General features: G+C 32.7%; 2 protein-coding genes across 2 annotated transcripts; both read right to left on the bottom strand.

The window, feature by feature from the left end:
* Positions 1-205: 205 nt before the first annotated feature.
* Positions 206-1,144, bottom strand: LOC132721597 (uncharacterized). The gene has a single exon (XM_060705917.1). The coding sequence runs from the start codon at positions 1,142-1,144 to the stop codon at positions 206-208; it is 939 nt and encodes a 312-aa protein (XP_060561900.1).
* Positions 1,145-2,574: 1,430 nt separating this feature from the next.
* Positions 2,575-5,653, bottom strand: LOC132721595 (uncharacterized). The gene is given in 5 exon segments (XM_060705916.1): positions 2,575-3,264; positions 3,266-3,336; positions 3,339-3,593; positions 3,596-3,976; positions 5,551-5,653. Coding segments are annotated over 4 exon segments (933 nt in total). The 5' UTR covers positions 3,963-3,976; positions 5,551-5,653; the 3' UTR covers positions 2,575-3,024.
* Between the last annotated feature and the right edge of the window lie 18,995 nt (positions 5,654-24,648).

Here is a 24,648-nt window from a genome sequence, read left to right as displayed (position 1 = left end):
CGACAAAAAAATAACCATTATAACCAAAAATGACAAAACTTCATGGTACAATGTACGAGGGTTGTTCGGAAAGTTTTGAGACAATATGATTTTCTCTGTTTCTAATTACAGCTGCGAATATTATTTAATACAAATTATAGCTTAATATGTTATTTATCCGAGTTATGTCTTTAAAACGTCGTACATCAGTTTCATTGGGTTTTTTTCAATATGTTAAACTAAATTTGTAGGCCAAATATTCCAGAATTGAAATAGGCTCATACTTCTTGGACCCGTCTAAACATTCAACTATATATTCGTTGTGTGGATCAACAAAGAACACAGCAGACTGCCGGGACTTCTTTTTCTTCTCTTCTTTATTTGGAAAAACTACTCTATGTCTCGTTGCAAGTAGTTTATCCGCCGTCCATCTCTGCATCAAATCACCAGTATTTACCACAATCGTTCCAGGAATTGGAGTTACTGGAACAAACCCTTTACCTGGTATTTCTACCTCGAGGCCGCCAATATCGTCTTGAAATAAAAGAGTTATTGTTCCCCAGTCAGTATGTTCTCCAAGACGGATCTGGCCCGACTTTATGTCTAAATTAGATGGTATAGGTGGATAGTAAACACTACGAAGCGTGGTAGGATTGTCTTTAGTACCAATGTCCTTATGTGCGTTTCTCATAAAGTCATCTCCAAGACCTAAGCCAACGGACAGTACATCTAACACCCTATAGGAAAGTTCAGTACATTTCAAAAACATATCCCTGCTGGCTTGTTGAAATGTCACCGACGGCCAATCGTTCGGGTCAAACGCCGGGTGGAAGTTAAATGCCTCCTTCCAATCGCCGGGTCTTGCTGGGTTTAATTTCTCAGTTTCAACACCAACCCATCCATAGTTTTGATCTTTTTCGCGAACATGTTTAATCTTTTCTTCCTCTGGCTGTTCAAAGAACTCTCTCGATATATCCATATATATATCAACCATATCTTGTTCGATTCCATGATTTTTCAAATAGCAAAATCCAACATCGGTAAATGCTTCTTTCATAAGATTACCTACATGTTTAATTTCATTCTTGCCAATACTTTTACTCTTTCTGTGCACACCAATATTATCAAAATCTATTACTGGAATTGTTGAATTTGAATTAGCCATTTTGCCTCTAGGTTATATAGCTATTGCTGATTTTTCACAAAGCAGTATCGTGTTAACTATGTAAATGTCATGCTCAACAAGTTACGCCATAACCGTTTACAATCTTTATTTAAAAATAGGCCAAAGTGTATAAATAATGTAGGTCATAAATAAAGTCATGTATTGTATATGAAACATAGTAAGATTTTTTGACATGCCCATACATTCCGTATTTAGTTAGTGTTATATTATCTGGCCTCTTTTTGTATGAACTCGTATATTTTCTGGTCCATGTAGCAAATATTTATTGGGACAATACCTGCAAATAAAACTACGTTTTACATGTACACCAGATATTTGCAAGTACATGTGTCTGTTTGGACTAGTAACTTTTAAAGCTGCATGCCTCTTGAGAAGCCAAAATATTTTTTTTTTTAAATCAAACCTGAGAAAAATGTAACAAGATTTTAAGAAAAGTAAAAACAGATTCTTTTACCTTCTTTTCTTACTTGAATTTTACTTTCAATACATTTTAGAAATTTTGATAAAAATACGCATGCATATGGAGGCATATGCTGCTTTAAAAACAACATATTCGATAGGTGACTTGCCTGAAGTACTATCTCATTATTCATAGACATGTTCTGCTGTTGGTATTGCTTAAATTGGACCTCTTTAAACTGACAGGCGTATATATGACATATATACTACTTAAACTTTCAATAAACACGTACATGTGCTCATGCATTATTTAATCTCGAAGCTGGCTAATCAGTAAGCATAGCTTTTGCACAATAATCCCTACCGCGACATATATCTTTATGTTTGAACCTGGACAAAACTATGTCAGTTTAAGGCAATATTTCAAAATATGTACTGACTGAATAACGAATCACTGAATATTGAAGACTATGATGATTAGATAGCACTGATGTGCCGGCTGATCTTGGTCTGCACTGGTTGCATAGGTAGAGTATGTTGCCACTAGCAGACTTGGAATTTTAAATTATAACATGTTTTGACTCAACCCAGGCAACTTGGCTTTCAATCCTATTAATGACGGCCTGGACCATGTTTCGACTTAAAATACTTTTAGGAAGCCGACTCATGTGAATGGTAAATTAAAATTGTAATCATAGCCAATAAATAAGTCTGGTTTTACGGAGCACCAACGCAGTATAGGTCATATGGCGCCAAATCAGAAAATATCATTTCGGCTGACCAAAGGTGTTACAAAATTCTGGTGTATAGCGGATGACTTGAGAGAAAGAGTAATAATAGTGGTTCAGTTAAGCTTCGCACTTAGCCTTTCCTAATTATCAAGCTACAATGATTTAGTTTAAGGTAAAGAAATGAATTTTAAATACATTGTATAGTCACACAAAGAAATAACAAAAATAAAAACAACACAAGTCATTATAGATTAACATCTGCTTATCAATTTATTAAGTAAATTAAATGCAAGACAAGAGCCATGTTGAAACGTTTTTTTGTTTGTCTGTGTTTTTGGCTTTTTTTGTTAATGAAAACCCGAAGGTCGAAATGGTTATAGATGTGCTCTGTGCATTCATTACAAACTACATGTATGTGAGATTATGATATGACTACAATTACGATTCTTTGTCAGTACACTCCTCCCAGTTGTCATTCACTCTGAATTTTATTTAGAAGCCCATATCTTGAATAGAAATATTTCGAAATGAAACAAAATGAGATAACTGAAATATAGATAATGTCAGTAACCCACCCAATGCAACAAATGTCTTTAAAGTCAGTCCAGCCAACCGATCAGTGCTATTACAATTTATACAACCGACTTGGCAAATTTCTGCAGTCAAATATTAAGGTCCAACGCAAAAAAATCCGTTTTTACTTGTACATGTATCATATATATATCAAGGTTAATATGTGAGACTAAATCTGTAGTTAAGATAATCCAGACCGGAAATTGGCTCGTATTTCTTGGACCCATCTAGACATTCTATCATGTAATCATTATCTGGATGAACAAAGAACGCAATAGACTGCCGATGTTTCCGTTTCTTCAACTCCACTTCCGGTATGAGCACCCGGTGTTTTGTTGCTATCAATTGATCAGCCGTCCATCTCTGCATCAGGTCCCCGATGTTGACTACAACAGTGGCCAGGGATAGGAGTGGCAGGTACGAAACCTTTATCTTGAATGTTTACTTCAAGTCCGCCAATATCGTCTTGAACACAAGAGTTATCGTTCCATAGTCAGAATGCTCCCCGAGACGAATTTGGCCAGGTTTGATACTCGATTCCGGCGGTATCGGAGGATAATACAAACTACGCAAAGCCGTCGAATTTTCTTTTGTGCCAATATATTGATGCGCATTTCTCATGAAATCTTCTCCTAGATCTAATCCAACTGAGAGTGCATCACATACACGATGTGAGAGTTCGGTGCATCGCAAATACATATCACGACTAGCCTGCTGAAATTCCGCGTCGGCCAGTCATCGGGATCATCCGCCGGTTGGTAATTAAACGCTTCCTTCAAGTCACCAGGTCTTTCCGGATTCAAGCTCTCCCTTTCTACGGCGACCCAGCCAAAATTTGAGTCAGTCCCCCGAACGTGTTTCATTTTTTCCTCTACCGGTTGTTCGAAAAAACCACGTGAAATATCCATATATTGACTCACTAAATTCTGATCGATTCCATGATTCTTAAGGTAGCAGAATCCCGCTTTAGTGAAGGCATCTTTCACACGGTCTCCGACAGTTTTCAGCTCCGTTTTGTCTATAAGTTCCCGTTTTCTGTGTAGACCAAGACTTTCAAAATCTAAGACAGGTATTCCGTTGCAGGATTCTTCCATCTTGTAGGTATAATCTAAAATGTAAAAGAACAAAATCTTTATCAAATAATAAATTACATGTATATACAAGTTATAATGATAATGTAAATGATAATAATAAAATTCAATAAATACATGTATTTATAATAATTACACAGCAGTCTAAAGGACAGCTAAATTCCCTTCCGCGGCGGATATTGAATGTGTACTTCTTGACCTTAAACCAACATTGTGTTATGAATACCATAAGCACATTTACTCATCACAAAAGTCTTTTTCAGTTATTGACCATTTATCTTCCATATTCAGAAAGATACCTTTGTAGACCCTCTTATTGTGTTTGAATTTTAAGGGCAAGGTCTTGGTAACCATGGGCAAGGTCGTGACCACGAGATACTATGTCGTGGCCACGAGTGACTAAGTCGTGGCCACGAGATACAATGTAGCTATGTCGTGGCCACGAGATACATGTACTAAATCGTGGCCACGAGTTACTATGTCGTTGCCACGAGTTACTAAGTCGTGTCCACGAGATAAATAACCAATCAGATGACACCATTTATGTGAATTTCCCTAATTAACTAGACATGTGCTATAGTACAAGGATGCCCCTACTTCACCAGCCTGTAAAAGTGCCTTTATACAACTTATTGACTTGTCAATAATTTTACATTTAGCGTCATTGTGACCCTGATTTTTGACTCAATGACCACGAAATTATTAGATGTCATATACTGATCAGGTGCAATGATCTTTCTGGGTTATATAAACCATGGCTTATCCCTTCTAAATTATTCATCAGACAAAGATTTTACCTTATAGGCTATCTACTGTCCATGGGCAATGTCCCTTACAAATAAAATAAACCAGGACTTATTTCTTCTCATGTTATCGTATAAACAAAGTTAACAGGCCGTAGTACGTACAAACTGACCAATGGTCACAAACTTGCCCAACAAAGAGCTATAGTCAAGATTAATGTCTGATGGGCCTTGGAAGGTGACTTTCTAATATGATCCTAAAGACAAGTTCAAAGTGAATATCTTCAGTATTTTCAAAGATAAATGTTGCATGTAAAAGAAAGCTGTTAAGTTAAAAAAAAATCATAATATATATAGTGTATTCTGACTGGTTAATAATCTCGTGGCCACGACTTAGCTATCTCGTTCCCACGACTTAGTATAACTCGTGGCCACGACATAGTATCTCGTGGCCACGACATAGTATCTCGTGACCACGACTTAACTATCTAGTGGCCACGACATAGTATCTCGTGGCCACGACTTAGTATATCGTCATCACGACTTAGTATCTCGTGGCCACGACTTAGCTATATCGTGGCCACGACTTAGTAACTCGTGGCCACGACATAGTATCTCGTGGCCACGTCATAGTATCTCGTGGCCACGACATAGTATCTCGTGGCCACGACTTAGCTATCTCGAGGCCTCGACTTAGTAACTCGTGGCCACGACATAGTATCTCGTGGCCACGACTTAGCTATCTCGTGGCCACGACTTAGTAACTCGTGGCCACGACATAGTATTAAAGTGCGGAATACTGGAACCACCCAACTAGAAAAAAGCCGAAGAGGAAGATCTATAAATACCACAAGCACAACAATATTGTCGTGCTGAACGATATTAAAGGATCGGAAATATAACATCCATGATGAAAAGTACGGGGGACTATTTACGGTCTCCACACGGCACATAATAACGCTGATGTTGCGGTGAAATAGAGACAACATAAAGAATCCTTCAATATCATGAGCAATCGGAACATCTCGGCTATTAGTCTTATCCGAACTTTGACGGAAAGTGCAGAGCTGATGCAGAAAGGGCCAAGAAGTTGCGATTGATAACAACTCGGATGAATTATCTTTTACTGTACACAATCGCGTACAGTGATTAATTATGTGAATAAATCTCCAAGCGTTATTAAATAGAAATGACTATTGGATTCATGAGCTACTGTAGTGTACTTTATTCCAATCTGTAGAATACTTTATTTGATAAGAAAACATTAAGTAGATCTAGCTAAATTCTAAATAAGCAAACAAACAAACATGACGCTTACCCTATCAAACACAACACCGTACGGATCTAGTACGTCCCGTTGCAATAAAATACGGTTATAAGTGATGACACTAAAACGGTCTAGTGCTTTAAGGGCGTAAATGCATTTTTACAAGTTTCGGGAAATTGAAAAAATACTGTCTGCAGACTATGGCATGTTAAACGTTGCAATATTCGATAACTTAATTTTTTGTTCTATATCCAATATTTATATTGTATAACTCTAATTTTATATTCTACTGTATACTATATTAAGGTGATTCCGCTTTGTCAGCCATGTTGGTTTTCACAAAGTCTGTCCAAAGTGAAAGTAGGCCAACATTCATATAACAACAAAGCTCACATTGTTATATGATGAGCCATTTGCAAGCACACTTCCAGTTCTATGTTTTAAAGACTATTTTAATTAAAAATAAAAATGAAAACAATAAGAAAATTTACCTAGAATGGGCTAAATTTCTGAAGACCAAAAACATTCTGTTGCAAAGTTTTATGCACATTTCATGAATGGCAAAATCCTTTTTAAAGTCTGTTTTAGTGCCTACAAAAGCTATTTTTTGCATAAAATACAAAAAACTTTAAAAAACATAAATCTTAGGAAAGTAGTTTATCTGACCTTGAAAAAACATGGCCACCATGACATGTGTAAAAAAGTAGTACCATGAAAATAAACATCATTTACCTATTACTTGTGTACATGACAAACAGACACACTTCACTGTTACACATAAAAAAGGTTAGATTTTAAAGTTTGATTGTGTTTTCATTTTAATTGTAGTTCATAAGGCTATAAATGATGATTGTTTTCTTGCACTACTTTTTTACAAAAAATAATGGAGGCCATGTGCTTAGAAGGACATGAGATACGGATTTATTTGGAGTTAAGTTTTGAAAGATTTTTGTATTTGCTGCAAAAATAGCTTTTGTAGGCACTAAAACAGACTTTAAAAAGGATTTTGCCATTCATGAAATGTGTATAAAACTTTGCAACAAAATGTTTTTGGTCTTCAGAAATGTGGCACATTCAAGGTAAATATTCTTATTGTTATCATTTTTATTTTTGTTTATAATTGTCCTTAAAATATAAACCTGGAAGTGTACTTTCAAATGGTTCATCATTTTACAATAAGAGCTTTGTTGTTATATGAATTTTGGCCTACTTTCACTTTGGACAGACTTTAGTGAAAACAAACATGGCTGACAAAGCGGAATCACCTTAATTCAATCCTGCTGAATATTTGCATGTTCATCATAAAAAAATTTGTGTGCGATAATTTTCTATATTTATGTTCTATATTTGAAAATTAAATATATTTATTGTATAGATCTACTGAAAAATATTTAACACAATGTCATAGCATACTAAGCCCCGCCTATAAAGTAAGCACGAATGTCTGATAAAGCGTTATCATCCTGATTAGATCAGCGTCCCTGCGAATGTCACTTGTAAATAGTGCATATGCTTAATCCTCCTTATAAATATATATGTATATGTAATATTGGAAATTATGGTGGCTGGTTTGTGCCATTCGTGTTTTCGCCCCGCGACCCCGCCAAGCGAAAAGTCGAAAATCAACATGGTGGGGGCGCGGGGCGAAAACACGCTAATTAATAAATAAAACTTCGTCCCGCGGGGGCGCGGAGCGAGATTTAAGAAATAAAACGGCTAGTACGCGGGACGAAAACACGCTAATTAGCCCGGCCGCGGGGCGAAGTTTAATAAATAAAACTTCGCCGTGCGCCCCCACTAATTAGCGTGTTTTCGTCCCGCGACCCCGCCAAGCGAAAAGTCGAGAATTAACAAGTTAAGATGGCGGGGCGCGGAGCGAAAACACGATAATTAGAAATAAAACTTAAAATTTTAAAAAATAAACGGCTGGGTCGCGGGACGAAAACACGCTTTTGCCAGAAGTATCTATAACGGAAGATGGTGTGAAGAAACTTTTAAAAGGCCTGATCCCAAATAAAACTTCTGGTCCTGACCAAATATCCCCTAGGTTACTAAAAGAGCTCCACCAAGAGGTTACTCCCATACTGACCCACATCTTTCAGATCTCACTTAAAACAGGTATTGTCCCAGAAGACTGGAAGCATGCAATAATTGCCCCAGTTTACCAAAAAGGCCCAACATGCAAACCCAGCAATTATAGACCAATCTCCCTCACATGCACAGCGTCCAAATTGATGGAGCACATCTTATTGTCCAATATTATGTCCTTTTATGATAAACACAACATTCTTAGCCCCTATCAACATTGCTTCAAGTCAAAACAGAGTTGCGAGTCCCAACTAGTAAGCTTCTCCCAGGAAATTCATGACAATCTTGAAAGTGGCCAACAAACTGATGTCATAGTCATGGATTTCAGTAAGGCATTTGATAAGGTGGACCATCACAAACTTGTGAGTAAACTGGAAAGATTGGGTATAAGTTATGAGGTCACAAATTGGGTCCAATCCTTCCTAAAGTCACACTCCCAGCAAGTTGTAGTTAAAGGTCAAAAATCAGGAATTCTACCAGTCCTCCCAGGTGTCCCCAAGGCTCGGTATTAGGTCCCTGCCTTTTCCTTTCTTACATAAACGACCTCCCGAAAAGTGTCAAAGGTAAGGTTAGACTCTTTGCAGATGATACTGTTGTCTACCTAACCATCAGATCTAAACAAGAAGCCCAAACCCTCCAAGATGACCTTCATGCTTCAGAAACATGGGAAAAAGACTGGTCCATGGAGTTAAACCCTAATAAATGTGAAGTTCTCATGATATCAAGAAAAAAACCCTGTAATATTTCCTTATACCCTCCATAATATCCAACTTTGATCAACCCAAGAAGCAAAATACTTAGGAGTCACTAAAAGTCAAGACCTTCCATGGACCAAACATATAAACAACATTACATCAAAATCAAATAACCCCCTGAGATTCATTAGAAGAAATGTTAAAACCCCAAATAAAAAGATAAAGGAAACTGCATATAAGACCTATGTTAGACCTCAGGTTGAATATTGCTCCATAGTTTGGCATCCTTGGCAGAAATACTTAATTTATAAGATAGCGCAAGTATAAAGATCAGCTGCTAGATACATTTTTAATGATTATGACTATACAAGTAGTGTCTCAAAAATGATAAATGATCTTAATTGGCAAACCCTTGAAAAACATCAGTGCTGTAACCTACTTGTATAAAATTCAAAACAACATTGTATTTATTGACCACCAACACCTTACTCAAACAAGAAGTCTGAACTACCTGATACCCTACTCGAGGACACAATATCATCAAAATTCTTTCTTTCCTAGGAGCATACGTCTTTGGAATAGCCTTCCCCTAACTGTTCAGTCTAGCCCCAGTTTAAACATATTTACTGAGAGGCTTGACCCATTCTATAAATTCTAAATCGCACAGTATGTCTTTTAATTTAATAGTCTTGTAGTACTTTTATTCTTTTAACTTTTTAATTTGCATATAGATAATTTCTTTTATTAACAGTTCCCTGACAACGCACCTGCTAGTCATAATCAGAATTGATTGATAAGCAGTATGATGAAGATGTAGATCCGTTTTAAATGTCCATGCAGTTTATCTATGTAAGAATGTATTTTTATGTGTTTAGGTTTTAGGACCTCAGTGGAGCTCCTTTAATTAAATACCTTAACAAACTTATATATTATAAACCGTTTTTAACTTTAAGCTCCCTGCTTCTTTCAATATTTCATTTTGATACCACTTCCAATTGTTCTTGCGTCTTAATGCTCGAATGTTTCGCGCATGTCACGTGATGGTATGCCAACCACATTAACTTTTTGATCCTTCCGAATAATCCAGGCGGGAACAATAGTTTTATATAAATACATAGCAAATTAAATTGTGTGACTGAAAAGAGATCGGAAAATGTTTTGCTGGCTTAACGGATTTGTTTAGTAAAGTTTTTTTGGTGAGAATCAATCAGTGGTTAAACATACAAGATTGCCCCCGAGCGCTCAAGATTTATGGTCCAGTGGTTTTCCATGCACTTTACTGTTAGCTACATTTGCGTGAAGTTTGTGAGAGGGATATGACGGAAACGAAAGTATGGGAGGTTTGGAATTATATTTTAGGACGTCGAAGAACTAATTAAGTGCCAATCAAAAATGTAAGTTATTTTATATTTTATTAAAACTATATAGCCAAAACGTAATATTATTACACATGAAAATCGGGAAAGCGTTACTGTTTTTTTTAAAGGAAAAATGTATATTATATTTCACAGAAAATCCGGGAAATGTTATTGTATCACATAAAATTTGTAAATTATCAAATATAGGTACAATTTGTTTGGCACGAAGTTAAATTTTCCATGAATAAGGACTTTAATTATAAAGTAACATTAATCATAAGGATAACATGTATAAACTTTTAATTTTTCATGTGACATTTTCGATCATAGTTAACGGTATTTTTGACCATTATTCATATTAACTTACCATTGTAGCCATCTAATCAAGACCACCTGATACTTACTGTGATGGGTTGGGGGATTTCAAGAGTTGTAGGATTAAAGTTAAATTGTAGTGTTACTTTCGATCGGTTGTGCTCATAAAATGGCGGCTTAAACGCTCGGTAAAGGCAGTGAAATTGAGGTAAGCAGGAACCCCTGTATAAAAAACCACGTACTGTTCTGTTATTGGTTACTTTGTACATGTAGCTCTCTCTGTCTAGGCCTGAAAGTCGAAAAAGTTGTTTTGGGTGATGAGTACAATGGCCGAACAGGTACTAAAATGCGGGGTTTTTTTTCAGTAAAAGAAACGTATTTTGAGCAAAATTAGCAATGACATGCAAGTTTGTCCGTCTTGAACAATTTCCATCCTTTGTAAAGTTGCATAACGAAGTTGTGAATCTTTTTAAAAAACGAGTACAATGGTCGAACCAAATTTAATGAGTACAAAGCCCAAACGATTTTATTGCCTGTCCTATTTTGTCAGTTTTTTCATTCAGTTATGCTTGTTTCTCGTCTCGCTTCATGTCTTTGAAATCATACAAATACAATATTTGAAAGTAAAAAGTAGGACGAAGTTTTAAATTAAATGAATTCAGTTTGCTTGCTATAAATTCTCATCTTAATAGTATTCTGCTTTGATAACACACATGTACTTAAAGTATTTACAATACAAAAATAAAATACAAACATGTACATTATATATTACATGTAAAAATGATGGCCATGTTGATGACAATGTTGCTGTTTATGGTAATGTTGATGAGGATGTCCATGGGTGTAACAATGATGATGAAATGACTTTATTCAAGGTAGTAAGCAATCATCAGGTAAATCTAGTTATTTATTTTTAGAAACTAGTTTTTTTTAGACAAATAAGTTTTAACTTTTCTTCGTAAGTTTTATCAGTTTCAGAAGATGAAATTTCAAAAGGAACCAATAAACTTGCAAGTAATCGTTATATATCGGGCCATGCTTGTGGAACAAGGACAGCACACATTATGCAACGTAAGCATACTTATTTAATTCAATTTACATTTGAAAAATTTGACTTTATAAAAAATTTGATATACATATATACATTTAAATGGTATTATGTCAGTAACTGAAATTGCGTAGAATTACAAAATCTTATTTTAGAAATGAAGATTTTTTTTGTCAAAATTGAAAACTATGTTTTATGTTTATGTATATTGACGATATTTTGTGTGCCTTGTTTATATCGATTTTGGTTGTTTTGGTTTCTTTCTCTATTTTTTGGAGTTGGTGTGTGATTGAGGTTATTCGATTTGGGTTCGGTGTTTTAGTTTGTCTCTTTGTGGGAATTATTTATGTGTGGTTATGGTGGTTTTTCTTTGTCTTTGTTGGAGTTGTTAATGTCATTTGTGTGTTATGGTAGTTTTTCTTTGTCGAAAATTCAGGCCTTATTTCTGAATAGTTTGGGAATACAGTTGATTCTTTGCTGATACATTGTGATTGATTTGAAAATTTTGGATTTTGTTATACTAGTCGAATTATTATTATTCATCATTTCAAATAGTTATATCAATTTCATTAGAAATGGGAGACACATTGATAGTTATATTGAATTTTTAACTGTACAATACCCAATTTTGTATACATGTAATTATATTGATGTTTAATATGAGTAATGAGATATTTTTGATAATCATATTAATATATAGGTGGAGAATGCGACAATATATTAAAGATAACATTGATTCTTTTAGATTTAGAACGTGACATTTCTAATAAAAATATTTGGGTGTTGAATGCGACATTTTTAACAATTATATGTATACTTATTATTTTAGATGCAGAATGCGACATTTTAGACTAGTATAATATTACTTTTCTTTGGTTTTTCGTTTGTTTTCAGATGGCGTAAGAAAACATCACTGGATTACTTTTGAAAGACAAAACTAGATAAAATTGTATATTTCTAAACACAGACACTTGGGGTTTGGAGCTCAAAACGCCTTTAAAATCCAAATAAAATACATATTTGTCAATCCCAGCACATTTACTGATCATATATATCAAAAAAACTCATATTTCAACATCTATAATTATTATAGATGTTAAAATATGATTTTTTTTCAAAACGGCTTATATTAAGTTTTTTTTTATATATATGAATATGATCAGTTTGACAAATATGCATTTAATTTGGATTTTAAAGGCGTTTTGAGCTCCAAACCCCAAGTGTCTGTGTTTCTAAATATTACCACTATATATTTCAGATTATTTTTCGATTGATGGTAAAAAATGTTTATTGATCATTGAGCAGACGTAAAGCAGGAAATGGCGGGAAGATTCCTAGCAGACGACAGTTGTGGCGCAGATGCGATCATGCACCATATCAGACTGCCCGAAATTACAGGCTGGCCTAGCTCTATACTGGACTCGCTTTCAGCAGGTTAGGGTTTTGAAAAAGGAAATCATAACTTTGTAATGTTTGTCTTGTTTACTTTTTGAAAAATAAACTTTCGTGTCAATGTAATAATTATGTTGACATATCATTATTGTCTAAATAAATGTTTCAAATTGAACCATTTTTAGCCCAACTGTTTGAAAAACGAGTAAGGGCTACTTTAGTCACTTAAATTGGTCGTCTGTTCTTGTAAAACACTTCGTTTTGCATATGTTTTGTGTGTAACTTCCTACCTTAGAATTCTTTATGGAACATAATCTAAACACCTTTAACTTTAAACTAGATTTTGATTTATATACCGATTTAAAGCAGTCATGTTTAAAATAATAATTTAAGTTTACAATATATTCTTATCAAATGAGCATAATAATGCTGAGTTATGAGTCATTAAGAACATTTCAGTAATTTAAACAAATATTTTTTAATCTTAGTTACACTTATTTTTAAAATGGTTAAAAAATGTAACATTTGTTCGACTATGTTACCAATAGTGTATCCACAGGTAGCAGACGACAATAAATTTTAAAGTGGAAATTTGCGTCTTCCGGTGTGTCTGCTACTCAATGGTGTGATCTCAGTTACCTCCCTTGACGTTCAGGATATGAAATGAGGGTCGAGATAAGATATTTTGAAGAAATACAAATTTTAGCTAAACATAGAACAAAACATTTTACAGATAAGGGTTTGTGGGTCGCTGATTACACCTTTAACTCTGAAAAATATTTCAAATGGACTTGCCCATCTTCAAATCTGGACAAAACCATTACTCATTTTAAGGGAAAATTTCAAAATATGTACTGACTAGATATCGAATAGTGCAGATCATGAGCAGATGTCAAGGATATGCCGACTGATTTTGGTCTGCACTGGTCGCACGGGTACATGTATATTTTGTTGGCACTAGAAGGCTGGGAGTTAATCAACATATTATACCACACAAAATAATCAGAAAGAACTGATTAGAGTTCATTAATAATGACAACTTTTAATTTGGTACAATGTTTGTATTTTGAATGCATGTTATTTTCAGATGGAACATGACGTTTTGTAATTATTGTTGCTTTTCTAGAAAAAAATGAACTGAACATTATATAAAGAACTATTCTTTCGGAGATGACTCGCTTCCTTAAAGTATTACAATCTAAATACAAAAAATATACATTCAATAACTTAATTCACGAATAGGTCAAAAATATCGGCACTACATTAGTGATTGTGCTGAAGGGAGGGAGATATAATTATGAATGTATTACAAATAAGGGTGATAAAAATATATCTTATTATAATTATACTATAAAATATCATAATTATTTCTAATGCATAATGTGTATTTTTTTAATGAACTGGTGACTTTGATTGCGACACTTCGACAACATCTTGATTTTCAATCTATAAAAAGATAAAAATATTTCACCTATATTTCAGTTTCAGGATTTGAAATTAGGAAAGAACGAAAGATATGAAATGAGCACCGGCAAACTGATCTTGGCATGTTACATCCTTATCACAGAACTGGAACCTACTGATTGGGATGAGTTAATAGTAAGTTTTATGAATATATGTATTAGTCTTTGACTCCAGAATAGAGCCAGGCCAGTCTGCACTTTTGTGCAGTTTGACCAGGCTCTATACTGTTTGCTAACTTCCAATTTTTATTTTCATGTGATAATTAGTTATAATAATTTATAATGGACCTTAAATAAAATGTTGAAATGTCCATTTAATAATTTCCGCAGGTAAAGCAACATGCCTCCAGATTCATGCTCATTCTTCATGTAAATTTTGAAAATGTATCTAAAAAAATAGGGTGTAGTGAACAAGGAAAGTAATTTACTCATTACAAACAGTATTTACAGTCTACTTAAATAACCAAAAAAAGGCCAAAATACACAATAATAGCCATTACTGCGTTAGTCACGCAGTAGAAATATGGTAATAAATATCGGTCTTTTAAAGAAATTTAGCACATAAATAATTACTTGAATCTTAAATCGTTTTACTTCTCTTAAAATCTAAGTAAATTTTTCTTAAGTTTGTTTTTCTTGAAATATGTTTGGTTCATCTGGAGGCATGCAGCTTTAAGGCTTCTTAATAGCTCTTGAATGAGACGTGTATTCATTTGGTCCTGAAACAGTACGGCATTGTGAAAATTGTTTCATGTTCGGGTTAGATAATATATATGTTTTCTTTGCTTAACACAGAAGCAGTTACCTTTGTTGTTGTTATTAAGTCATGCATTGCTTTGGCCGAGTAAACACATGTACACCTACACTGGTATCGAACATTTTTCTTCATTATTCAAATTTGATAAAACTTTTGTAAGTTTTAGTTATAATAAAGGGCGTCCGTTACCGAGTGGTTGAATGAATTCATTGACTTCAAATCATTTTCACCCCCTCCTTTCTTTCACTATTATGGGCAGCGACTTTGAATTCATGAATAGTTTCATGTGCAGAGATGATCCACAGAGGTGATCCACAGCTAGCTTAATTGGCAGAGAAAATTGGTGGTTCTACTCGAGTGCCCCACCGTGTCTAAAATAATTTATAGAGGGCTATTTTGGACCTTCTTCCGCCAGTAAAGCTGAAAAATTATTATTGTACCGTCGAGACAGTAACCATTCACCTACTAAATTAGTGTAATGGATCTGCCCTGCATTGAATTTGGAACAGTCCATTTGAAGTTTATGGGATTTCAATAACAAAATACAAATTTGAGCAGACGATAATATATAGCCTGGGCACGGAGTGCACGGACCAATAGGTAAAGGGTTAAACCCAACCAGAATAATTGAACCATTGCAGTTAAGAATATACTAGAAATAATAAGAGAATCGTTTAATGACATCAAGTGAATAAAAGCTTTATGACCACTATTTGAGTAAGACGTAATTATTTGTTTGTTGTATTCCTGAATTCTATTATGTGCATTTTTGATTAAGAGTAATGATAACATTGTTCTTTTTTTTAATTTCGTGGTTCAACCCGTGCGTCTGCTGTCTTTTGCAAGTGAAATGCAAAGCGTTACAAGTGATGTGAATATTTTATACATTATACAAGTAAAATGTTGATGATGCACATCAAAGACGCCGCCATATGATATGAACAGTCAATCAGCATTGAAAATCGTTCTCTATTACAGTTGAATATCCGAAGCACAAATCAATTTTTTCTCCATGTTCTTGGTATGTGCTCGTTGTGTAATAATTAAGTTGCATATTTTTGTGAAAAAGTAGAACCTAATGCATAAATACATAAGGTAATGCCATGTCTGAAATTCTGAAATGTTTGTCTGTTGCGACAAAGATTGAAACGTCTGGTCAAAGCAAAATAAATTGGATAACAAGTAAAATTCAAATGATTGGTATACTTAAAATAAATCCAAGACAATATGTGCCGGGAATATGTCTATTTAAATATTGGTGCGAATTGCATAATGTTCGAATGATTTTAAGGACGATAATTTTTACAATGCAGTTGTATCAGTGATCTTTACATTTCAGAAATACGGAACATTGTAAATTGAGCAGGTGAAGGAATGAAGAAAACACAACCCTCTTTACAGTCTGCAAAATAACTATGCTTCCGGTTTGGAACTACTGCATGTCGTTACAACATATGTGACAAAGAGATTTTAATCCACCTGATACGATTTGGTATCTTTCTGAAAATGTCAAGTTCAACTTCTGAATGGTGTTTTTTTTTCTGCCAAGTTTAAGAAACATATTACCATGTAACTGTCTAATATTTATGGCAATTATGAAGTAATGAGTTTTTGGCGTAGTAATAAAAACCATAAAGGGTGTTAGCTCGATTGGATTTTCTACATGAGCTTGAAAAAATAACACCTTCATAAATGCCATGATGTGAACAGAATAGAAGGGATATTTTATTTGCTTTTTGCATTGTACATCTTCTATTTTCCAACACACTGTACCGTCAATGTATTGTAATGGCAATAATGAGTATAATTGCAATAATGAATAATGCACTTTTTTGCAATGTATATTTCAAGTGGTATAATAAGTAAATTTGATCAGGAATGTACATTTATTAAGACTTAATATATTTATGCAAACATACTGTACCGTTAACATAATGGCAATAGTAAAATTGCAGAAATGAATAATGCGCATTTTTTACAATGTATATTTCAAGGAGTGTAATAAGTTACATTAATGGCCATTTAATAATAAATGACGGAAAAACATATAATACAATGTTGATATGAAAGTTATCAAACTAACATAAAATTGTGAAATGGCCATTTAATAATAAATGACATATAAACATATAAAACAATGCTGATATGAAAGTTATAATATAACATAAAATTGTATACAAAGCAAGCAAACATTTCTGAAAAAGTATATAAAATTATATACACACATATCCCGAAAAATTATCAAAGTTGTTGGGTTCTAAGAATATTGCCTTGCCTAAAACTGTGTATGAAAATTAATGTACACACATATCTTGAAATGAAAAGAAAAATCATTTGTATATAAAATTATAAACAAACACAAAACCTTTTGATGTTTATAAGCTTGTTCAAAAAATTGAATACTGAATGTGGGTGGATGGTGGGTTTATTGAAAATTGTTATTGAATTATTTCTTCTTCTAAAATGGCGGACTTAATCCGCATCAATTATCAAATTGTACTACTCATAACGATAACCTTAGTTACTTACTAGTACGGGCTTTTTTCGAACCCAATTATATTTCGACCTATACTAAAAGACCTAATGAAACCACCATCAAGCTTGTAAAGTGACCATTAAAAACAATTAAATTTGCAATAAATTAAGTTTTATGTCAACAAAATTTCAATTTGTTGGTAATCTTTGCCTGAAGAAGTATTCTCTGTTATGATATATTTTCAAGAATAACAACTAACACTATTGAAATTATAAATGCCATTTACATAATAAATGACGGAAAACAATGCATATAATACAAATTGTATATGAAAGTTATCAAAACTAACATAAAAATTGCTGAATATGCGCCATATTAATTAATAACAGATGAATATAAACATATAAACAATGCTGATATGAAAGTTATAAATATAACATAAAATTGTATTCACAAAGCAAGCAAACATTTCTGAAAAAAAATGTATATAAAATTATATACACACATATCCCGAAAATTATTAAAGTTGGGTTCTAAGAATATGCCACAATTGTTGTAAACACAATTCCCCCAACCAAAACTTCTTTAATGAAATTGTACTAGTCATGTAAAAGGGGACAAACAAAATTATTTTTAAATGTTTGAAACAATGCTAATGAAAATAAACAAAATATTAAAATATGTACATCACAGATGATGATAACTAAACTACCTAATATAAAGAAACTTTTTTATTTGCACTACGGATTTAATTGACTGTAATTGTGTTAGAAGGCCACCTTGTAAAAAATGTCAGAGGCCCTTGTCCCCATGACATAAACGTAAAAACTTGTGACTGAAATAAATGTTGTCTTTATTTAGATTACCTTTTAGAGTAAAGGTGTATACTGATATCACCATATGTGTACAATATCCAAGTAGATCTTTAAATTGATACAAATTAAAATATAACCATGCTGGCATCTTAACCTAAAATGAGTTTTAATTTACCTTAACACAAGAATAACCATGAATTTAAATTGAACATTATGTACATAACAAAGAGATATACAAATTCTAATATCGTAATATGAACATTAACATATTATTGGCACAAACTTAAAGTGAGTGTCTGTGTTTGAAAAACAAGTTTTTGTCAGAGGCCCGTGTCCCATGACAGAAAGTGTGTTGTGATTGTAATAATTGCGCCATTCCTTGAAAATACATAAAAAGGATTATGTGCATTCTGGATGCAAAGATATTAAAGATTGAAGGAAAAAGTGTTTAATGCCAATAGTAACTCAATTGGCACAATGTTTAACATTAATTGTTTTAAAAACACCTTAACTTTCAGTAGGTCCTTTGCCCCATGACATAACATTAATTTAGGACCGTTGTAATCTAGAAAAACACAACTCGTGTACAAAATTATTTGTCATTATTGTGCAAAGTTGTACATTGAGATCATAATTAATTCTGAAAAAAAATTGTAATCAAAGCAATGAAACTATGCGGCTTATATGTTCAAAGGCCATTGTCCTCTAGACAACAAAGTTTACATCAATTGTTTTTAACAAATTATTGTGAATGCCTGCTTACATTAATTGCATGTAAATTATATGCATTTTAGAGGACTGCATCATTGCCATAATTACATTGTAACATAGGAATCTATATTTACTTTTATGCACAGATACATATGCGTAAGTTCAAATCTTGTTCTGAAAAAAACCTTGTGCGCTGCATGAGGCGCTCAATGTTTCCGCAGTCTTTATTCTTTAGCCCTGTGCCCGTCCTTTGACCCAAATTGGCTTAAACAAGCAGCTAATGTTGAAACATTAACACGGGCCATTCAAGCTTAAACAATATGAAATAGTTCTCTGTACAGTTAATTGATATTATCATAACCATTCATTTAGCCAACGTGCTAAAACCATTGTTGGACAGCGTACCCTCAACAATCTACATATACATAGAATCTGCTCTGAAAATCTAATGACACAAAGGACTCCAACATCATTAGTAGAAACATCGATCTGCCATTTAAATTAAAATGAATACGTATGACATGCCAAAAATCTGCTCTAGATCTTTGATAATGCTATGTGTGTTTCTTTAAACCTAAGTTGATCATATCGATCGTAATGCCTCCTGGAACAACAGCACAGCGAAAATTAAGCAAATCCAATATACGACTGTAGTTGCAGGAGTTGCTTTTCCCGATGTAATTTTTCAAGAGCTAGCGATTTATAAAATTTCTTGGGCATTATTCATTATACCGAGTCCCCAAATTAAAATTCAAAAGACATATTCTGCCTATGGAACCGACAAAGTTTTAGCATGAATTAATGAATGTAAACCAAACTAAGCACACTCAGCAATGAAAATTTGTTAACCTTCACCAGTGTTAGATGTCACCCAACAAAAAGAAAATCATCTAGAAATGTTGCACAATATAATAAACCAAGTTTTTTCTCCAATCATCTGATCATCAGAACTATCCTGTCAAACAAGCGCCAAAGAATACTCAGACATATGTAAGTAATAATATCTTATCATTATTTGAATCAAAAGTATCAAATCATCTTGTTATAGAACAATACGATAACATGTTGATGTTTACTTTCTCTGTCGGAATACTGACCAAAAACTCTACCCATTGAACATGTTATCAATGTTGAATAGAACTACATTAAATTGGATACCATCATGAGTTCATTTTCGTTAAGCATGATTTAAATATCTGATTTTTAAACCCAAAGATGACCGGATGATAACTTGACTTAATATAAGGAATATTAATGTGAGAAATATGAGTATAACTTAAGCATTATGAAAAATTAATTTTGTGTTTAACTGGTAAATAGTAATATATGAACTGTGATCACAAAAAATATTCAAATCTCTGCAATAAGGTTCACACAAACAATATTAAACCAATACAGCATAGGAACATTTACATCTGATCAAAACAAATACGAATGTTTATTAAGCATAGAAACACACGGGTACCCAACAAATAACAAATGATATAAACTAAAGAAATTATACTACAACTTTATAAAATCAACAAAACAGAACAGTCTTATATGGAAAGTGCTATATAATAAACTTATCTCATATCCTTAAATTAAGAACATGACTAAATAAAAAACTCATATTCCCTAAAATCAAGAACATGACTAAAAGAAAAGGAATTTTCAACTCGTTGAACATTATTTCACCTTACAATGTTAAGGGTATTTACTAAAATAATATTTAGTCATTAAAACCAATATACCTTAAACTAATGCACATATTAACTAAAAGATATTCCTCTACAATTAAGACTTAAACAACTGTTAATAATTAGGGGACTTACGACTTATAAGTCGAAATAAACCACCTTAATAATTTAAGGCTATTATACTAAAAAATATTAGCATTAAACAAATTACTCTACATCTAAACTTAAGGCACATTTAACTAACAGTAATTCCTTTACAATTATTACTTTCAACAACTGCTATTCTTAGGGACTTTACGATCTAAAGTGATAAACACCTTAATTAGGCAGTTTTTACTAAAATATATTTAGCCATTTTTAACAATTACCTTACACTAGGCACATTTAACAAAATTCCTTTTACAATTAAGGACTTAGCCAACTCTAATTCTTAGGACTTTACGACTAAAGTTTGATAACCCTAATAAGCGTTACTTTTACTTTAAACAATTCCTTACAAACTTAACCTTTACCTAAGTATTTCCTTCCATTAGACTTTAAACAAAACTGCTAATCTTAAGACTTTCAGCTAGTCGATATAACCACTTAAAAATTTAAGCGCGATTTACTAAACATAATATTTAGCAGTAAACAATAACCTTACAATAAGGCACATTTAACTAAAGAATTCCTCTACAATTAACGGACTTACAAAACTGCTAATCTTAGGACTTATACGAATAAATCCAATAACCACCACCTTAATAATTAAGGCCGTATTTACTAAAATATATTAGCAGAATAAACAATTACCTTACAATTAAGGCACCATTTGAATAAAGTTTCCTTATCAATAAGACTAGCAAACTCTAATTCTTAGACTTACAACTAAGTCAATAAACCACTTATTAAATAAGCGTATTTAAAAATAATATTGCAGTAACATTTACTTACAATAAGGCACATTAATATAGTTCCTTACTTAAGACTTTGCAATACTGTATTCTTGGACTTTGATTTAAGTCCAATAACACCCTTAAATTAAGGGTTATTTTACTAAATAATATTAGCATAACATACTACAATTAAGCCATTTAACTAAAGTATCCTACCAATTAGGACTTTTGCAAAAACTGTAATTTTGGAAACTTACAATAGTCGAAAAACACCCTTAAAATTTATGCGTATATTTTACTAAATCAATATTAGCAGTAAACAATACCTTACAAAGGCACATTTTAACCTAAAAGTATTCCTTCACAATTAAGCGACTTACAAACTGCTAATTATATAGAGACTTTCGACTAAATGTCCAAAAATAAACCACCTTAAAATTAAGCAGTATTTACTAAAAAATATATAAGCATGGTAAATAATTACTTACAATAAGCAATATAACTAAATTCTCTACATATTAAGACTTAGCAAACTGTTAAGTTCTAGACTTAACTAGTCGAAAACCTTAAAATTAAGGCGATTTTAAAATATATTACAGTACTACCTTACCAATTAAGCACTATGTAAACTAAATATTTCCTTACAATTAGAGACTTCAGCAAACTGCTTTATTTTGACTTTACGACTAAAGTCCAATAAACCACCTTAAGATTAAGCGTCATTTACTAAAATATATTTAGCAGAACACCTAATAAGCAAATTTAAAAAACTTATATTGCCTTACATTAGATTTAGCAAACTTGCTAATTCTTAGACTTTACAATAAAGTCGAAAAACACCTTACAATTAACGCGTATTTTACTAAAATAATATTTTAAGCACGTAAACAAATTACCCTTACAATTAACGCACATTAAACCTAAATATTCTTCAACAATCTAAGACTTAGCAAACTGCTTAATTCTTAGGACTTTACGACTAATTCGAACGAAACACTATAAACATTAAGCGTATTATTACTAAAATAATACTTAGCAGTAAACAAACCTTACAATTAAGGCAATTTTACTAAATATCCTTTACAATAAGACTTTTAGCAAAACTTAAATTCTTAGGACTTTACAACTAAAGTCGAAAACACCTTAAAATTAAGCCGTATTTTACTAAAATATATTAGCAGTAAACCAATTTACCTTACAAATTAAGGCACATTTAACTAATTTTCCTTACAATAAGACTTAGCAACTTGTAATTCTTAGGGACATTTACGACTAAATTCGAATTAAACACTAAAATTAAGGCTTATTTCTAAAAATAATAGCCATAACAAATACCTTACACTAAGGCACATTCAACTAAAGTATTCCTTACAATTAAGGACTTAGCACATGCTAATTCCTTAGGGACTTTAAGACTAAAATCGAATAAACCACTTTTCAAGTATAAGGCGTATTTTACTAAAATAATATTTACATTTAAACAATACCTTTACAACTAAAGCACATTAACATAAAAGTATTCCTTACATTACAATAAGGACTTAACAAAATGCAATATCATTAGACTTTATGGACTTAAGCTGAATAATAAACCACCTAAAAATTAAGCGATTACTAAATAAATTTTAGCATAAACAATTACCTTACAAAACTAAGGCACATTAACTAAGTATTCCTCAATTAAGTCTTTACCAAATGGCTATTTATGACTTTTAAACTAAATGTTGAATAACACCTTAAAATATGCATATACTCCTAACTATTTAAATGCATAAATGTTAATAACAATAATGGATGCTAGAATTTTGTATACAAAAAATTAATATCACTAGCAACCTTTCAATAGTAAAAATGTGCCAACATAGTTCCTTACCAATAATTTGATAATAATATAACTATCACATTAACCACAATTCATATCAGCACCAAAGTCACTTTGGGACATAAGATGTAAGCATAAATAATGTCCTTCTATCACTTGAGGATCCAAGGAAATCTTTCACTATTTGCACATTGTTAGGATATTTCACTTATTAATGTATCGATTCCGAATAATGGCATGTATATCCCCTATACCTAATCCCTACTCCTAAACAACTGTATCTCCTGTACTCTAGTATAAATAACTTGGCCAAGTCTGAAATAACGTCAACACCAAACTCGCAATGTGTATCGACTTTGAATGTGCGAAATGGACTTATCACAAAAGAAAGTTCCAGTGTGCACAGTGAACCAATATCGTTTACCTTAATTGTATGACAAAAGCATTTTTGATGCGTTCTGATACACTCATTCTCCAACAGTAAGTGCGTTATTTAATCTTCTCATTTATACTTTAAGTACACCGGCTGCTCCGCCCACAACGTTAAGATTTGTTATTGTTAACCCTTTGTCCCGAAGAAATCCGTTCCACCAGTGTATATGATATGTTGCTAATATTATTATAGACATTTTACTAACTAGATATTGAACAGTATTCATCACCGCTGTTCATACACATATGCGAGTAATCCAATCGCAAAACTACTTTAGACACAAGATTCTTGTTTACAATAATTGCTGAAAACAAATACAGTCAGAATACCAAACTGTGCAAACATTCTACTGATATCATTGCCGGATAATTTTAACCTTCCTGGACTAAGACGATCAAACAAAGATAAATTACCGTGTATAAACATATTTATGAAAATGTTATGATATTTCTTCTATCTTAAAATGGGGATTCCGACATTATAATTGACATATAACGATAACCTTAGTTGTATTACTATTACATTTCGAACCATATATTCACCTATGACTAAAGACCTAAGAATCCACATCCCAAGTTTAGCCCATAAAAAAAATTTATTTGAATAAATTATTTAATAGTTAATAAAGATCATAACTAAATGCCGATACAATGAAGAATAATGAATAATTAAACAAACATCCCATTTGAAAATCTTATATTTAGATAATAATAACACCACAAGAAATATCACCACTACCACCAAGAAAACAA

Source organism: Ruditapes philippinarum, unplaced genomic scaffold (genome assembly GCF_026571515.1).
Source record: "Ruditapes philippinarum isolate M1 unplaced genomic scaffold, ASM2657151v2 ctg1656_1_1_1_1, whole genome shotgun sequence".
NCBI lineage: Eukaryota > Metazoa > Mollusca > Bivalvia > Venerida > Veneridae > Ruditapes > Ruditapes philippinarum.
The sequence above is the reverse complement of the archived record's forward strand: the minus strand, read 5'-3'. Positions and strand labels throughout refer to the sequence as shown.

Excerpts from the sequence above, each read along its gene's own strand:
- LOC132721597 (XM_060705917.1), bottom strand. The coding sequence starts at position 1,144 with ATGGCTAATTCAAATTCAACAATTCCAGTAATAGATTTTGATAATATT.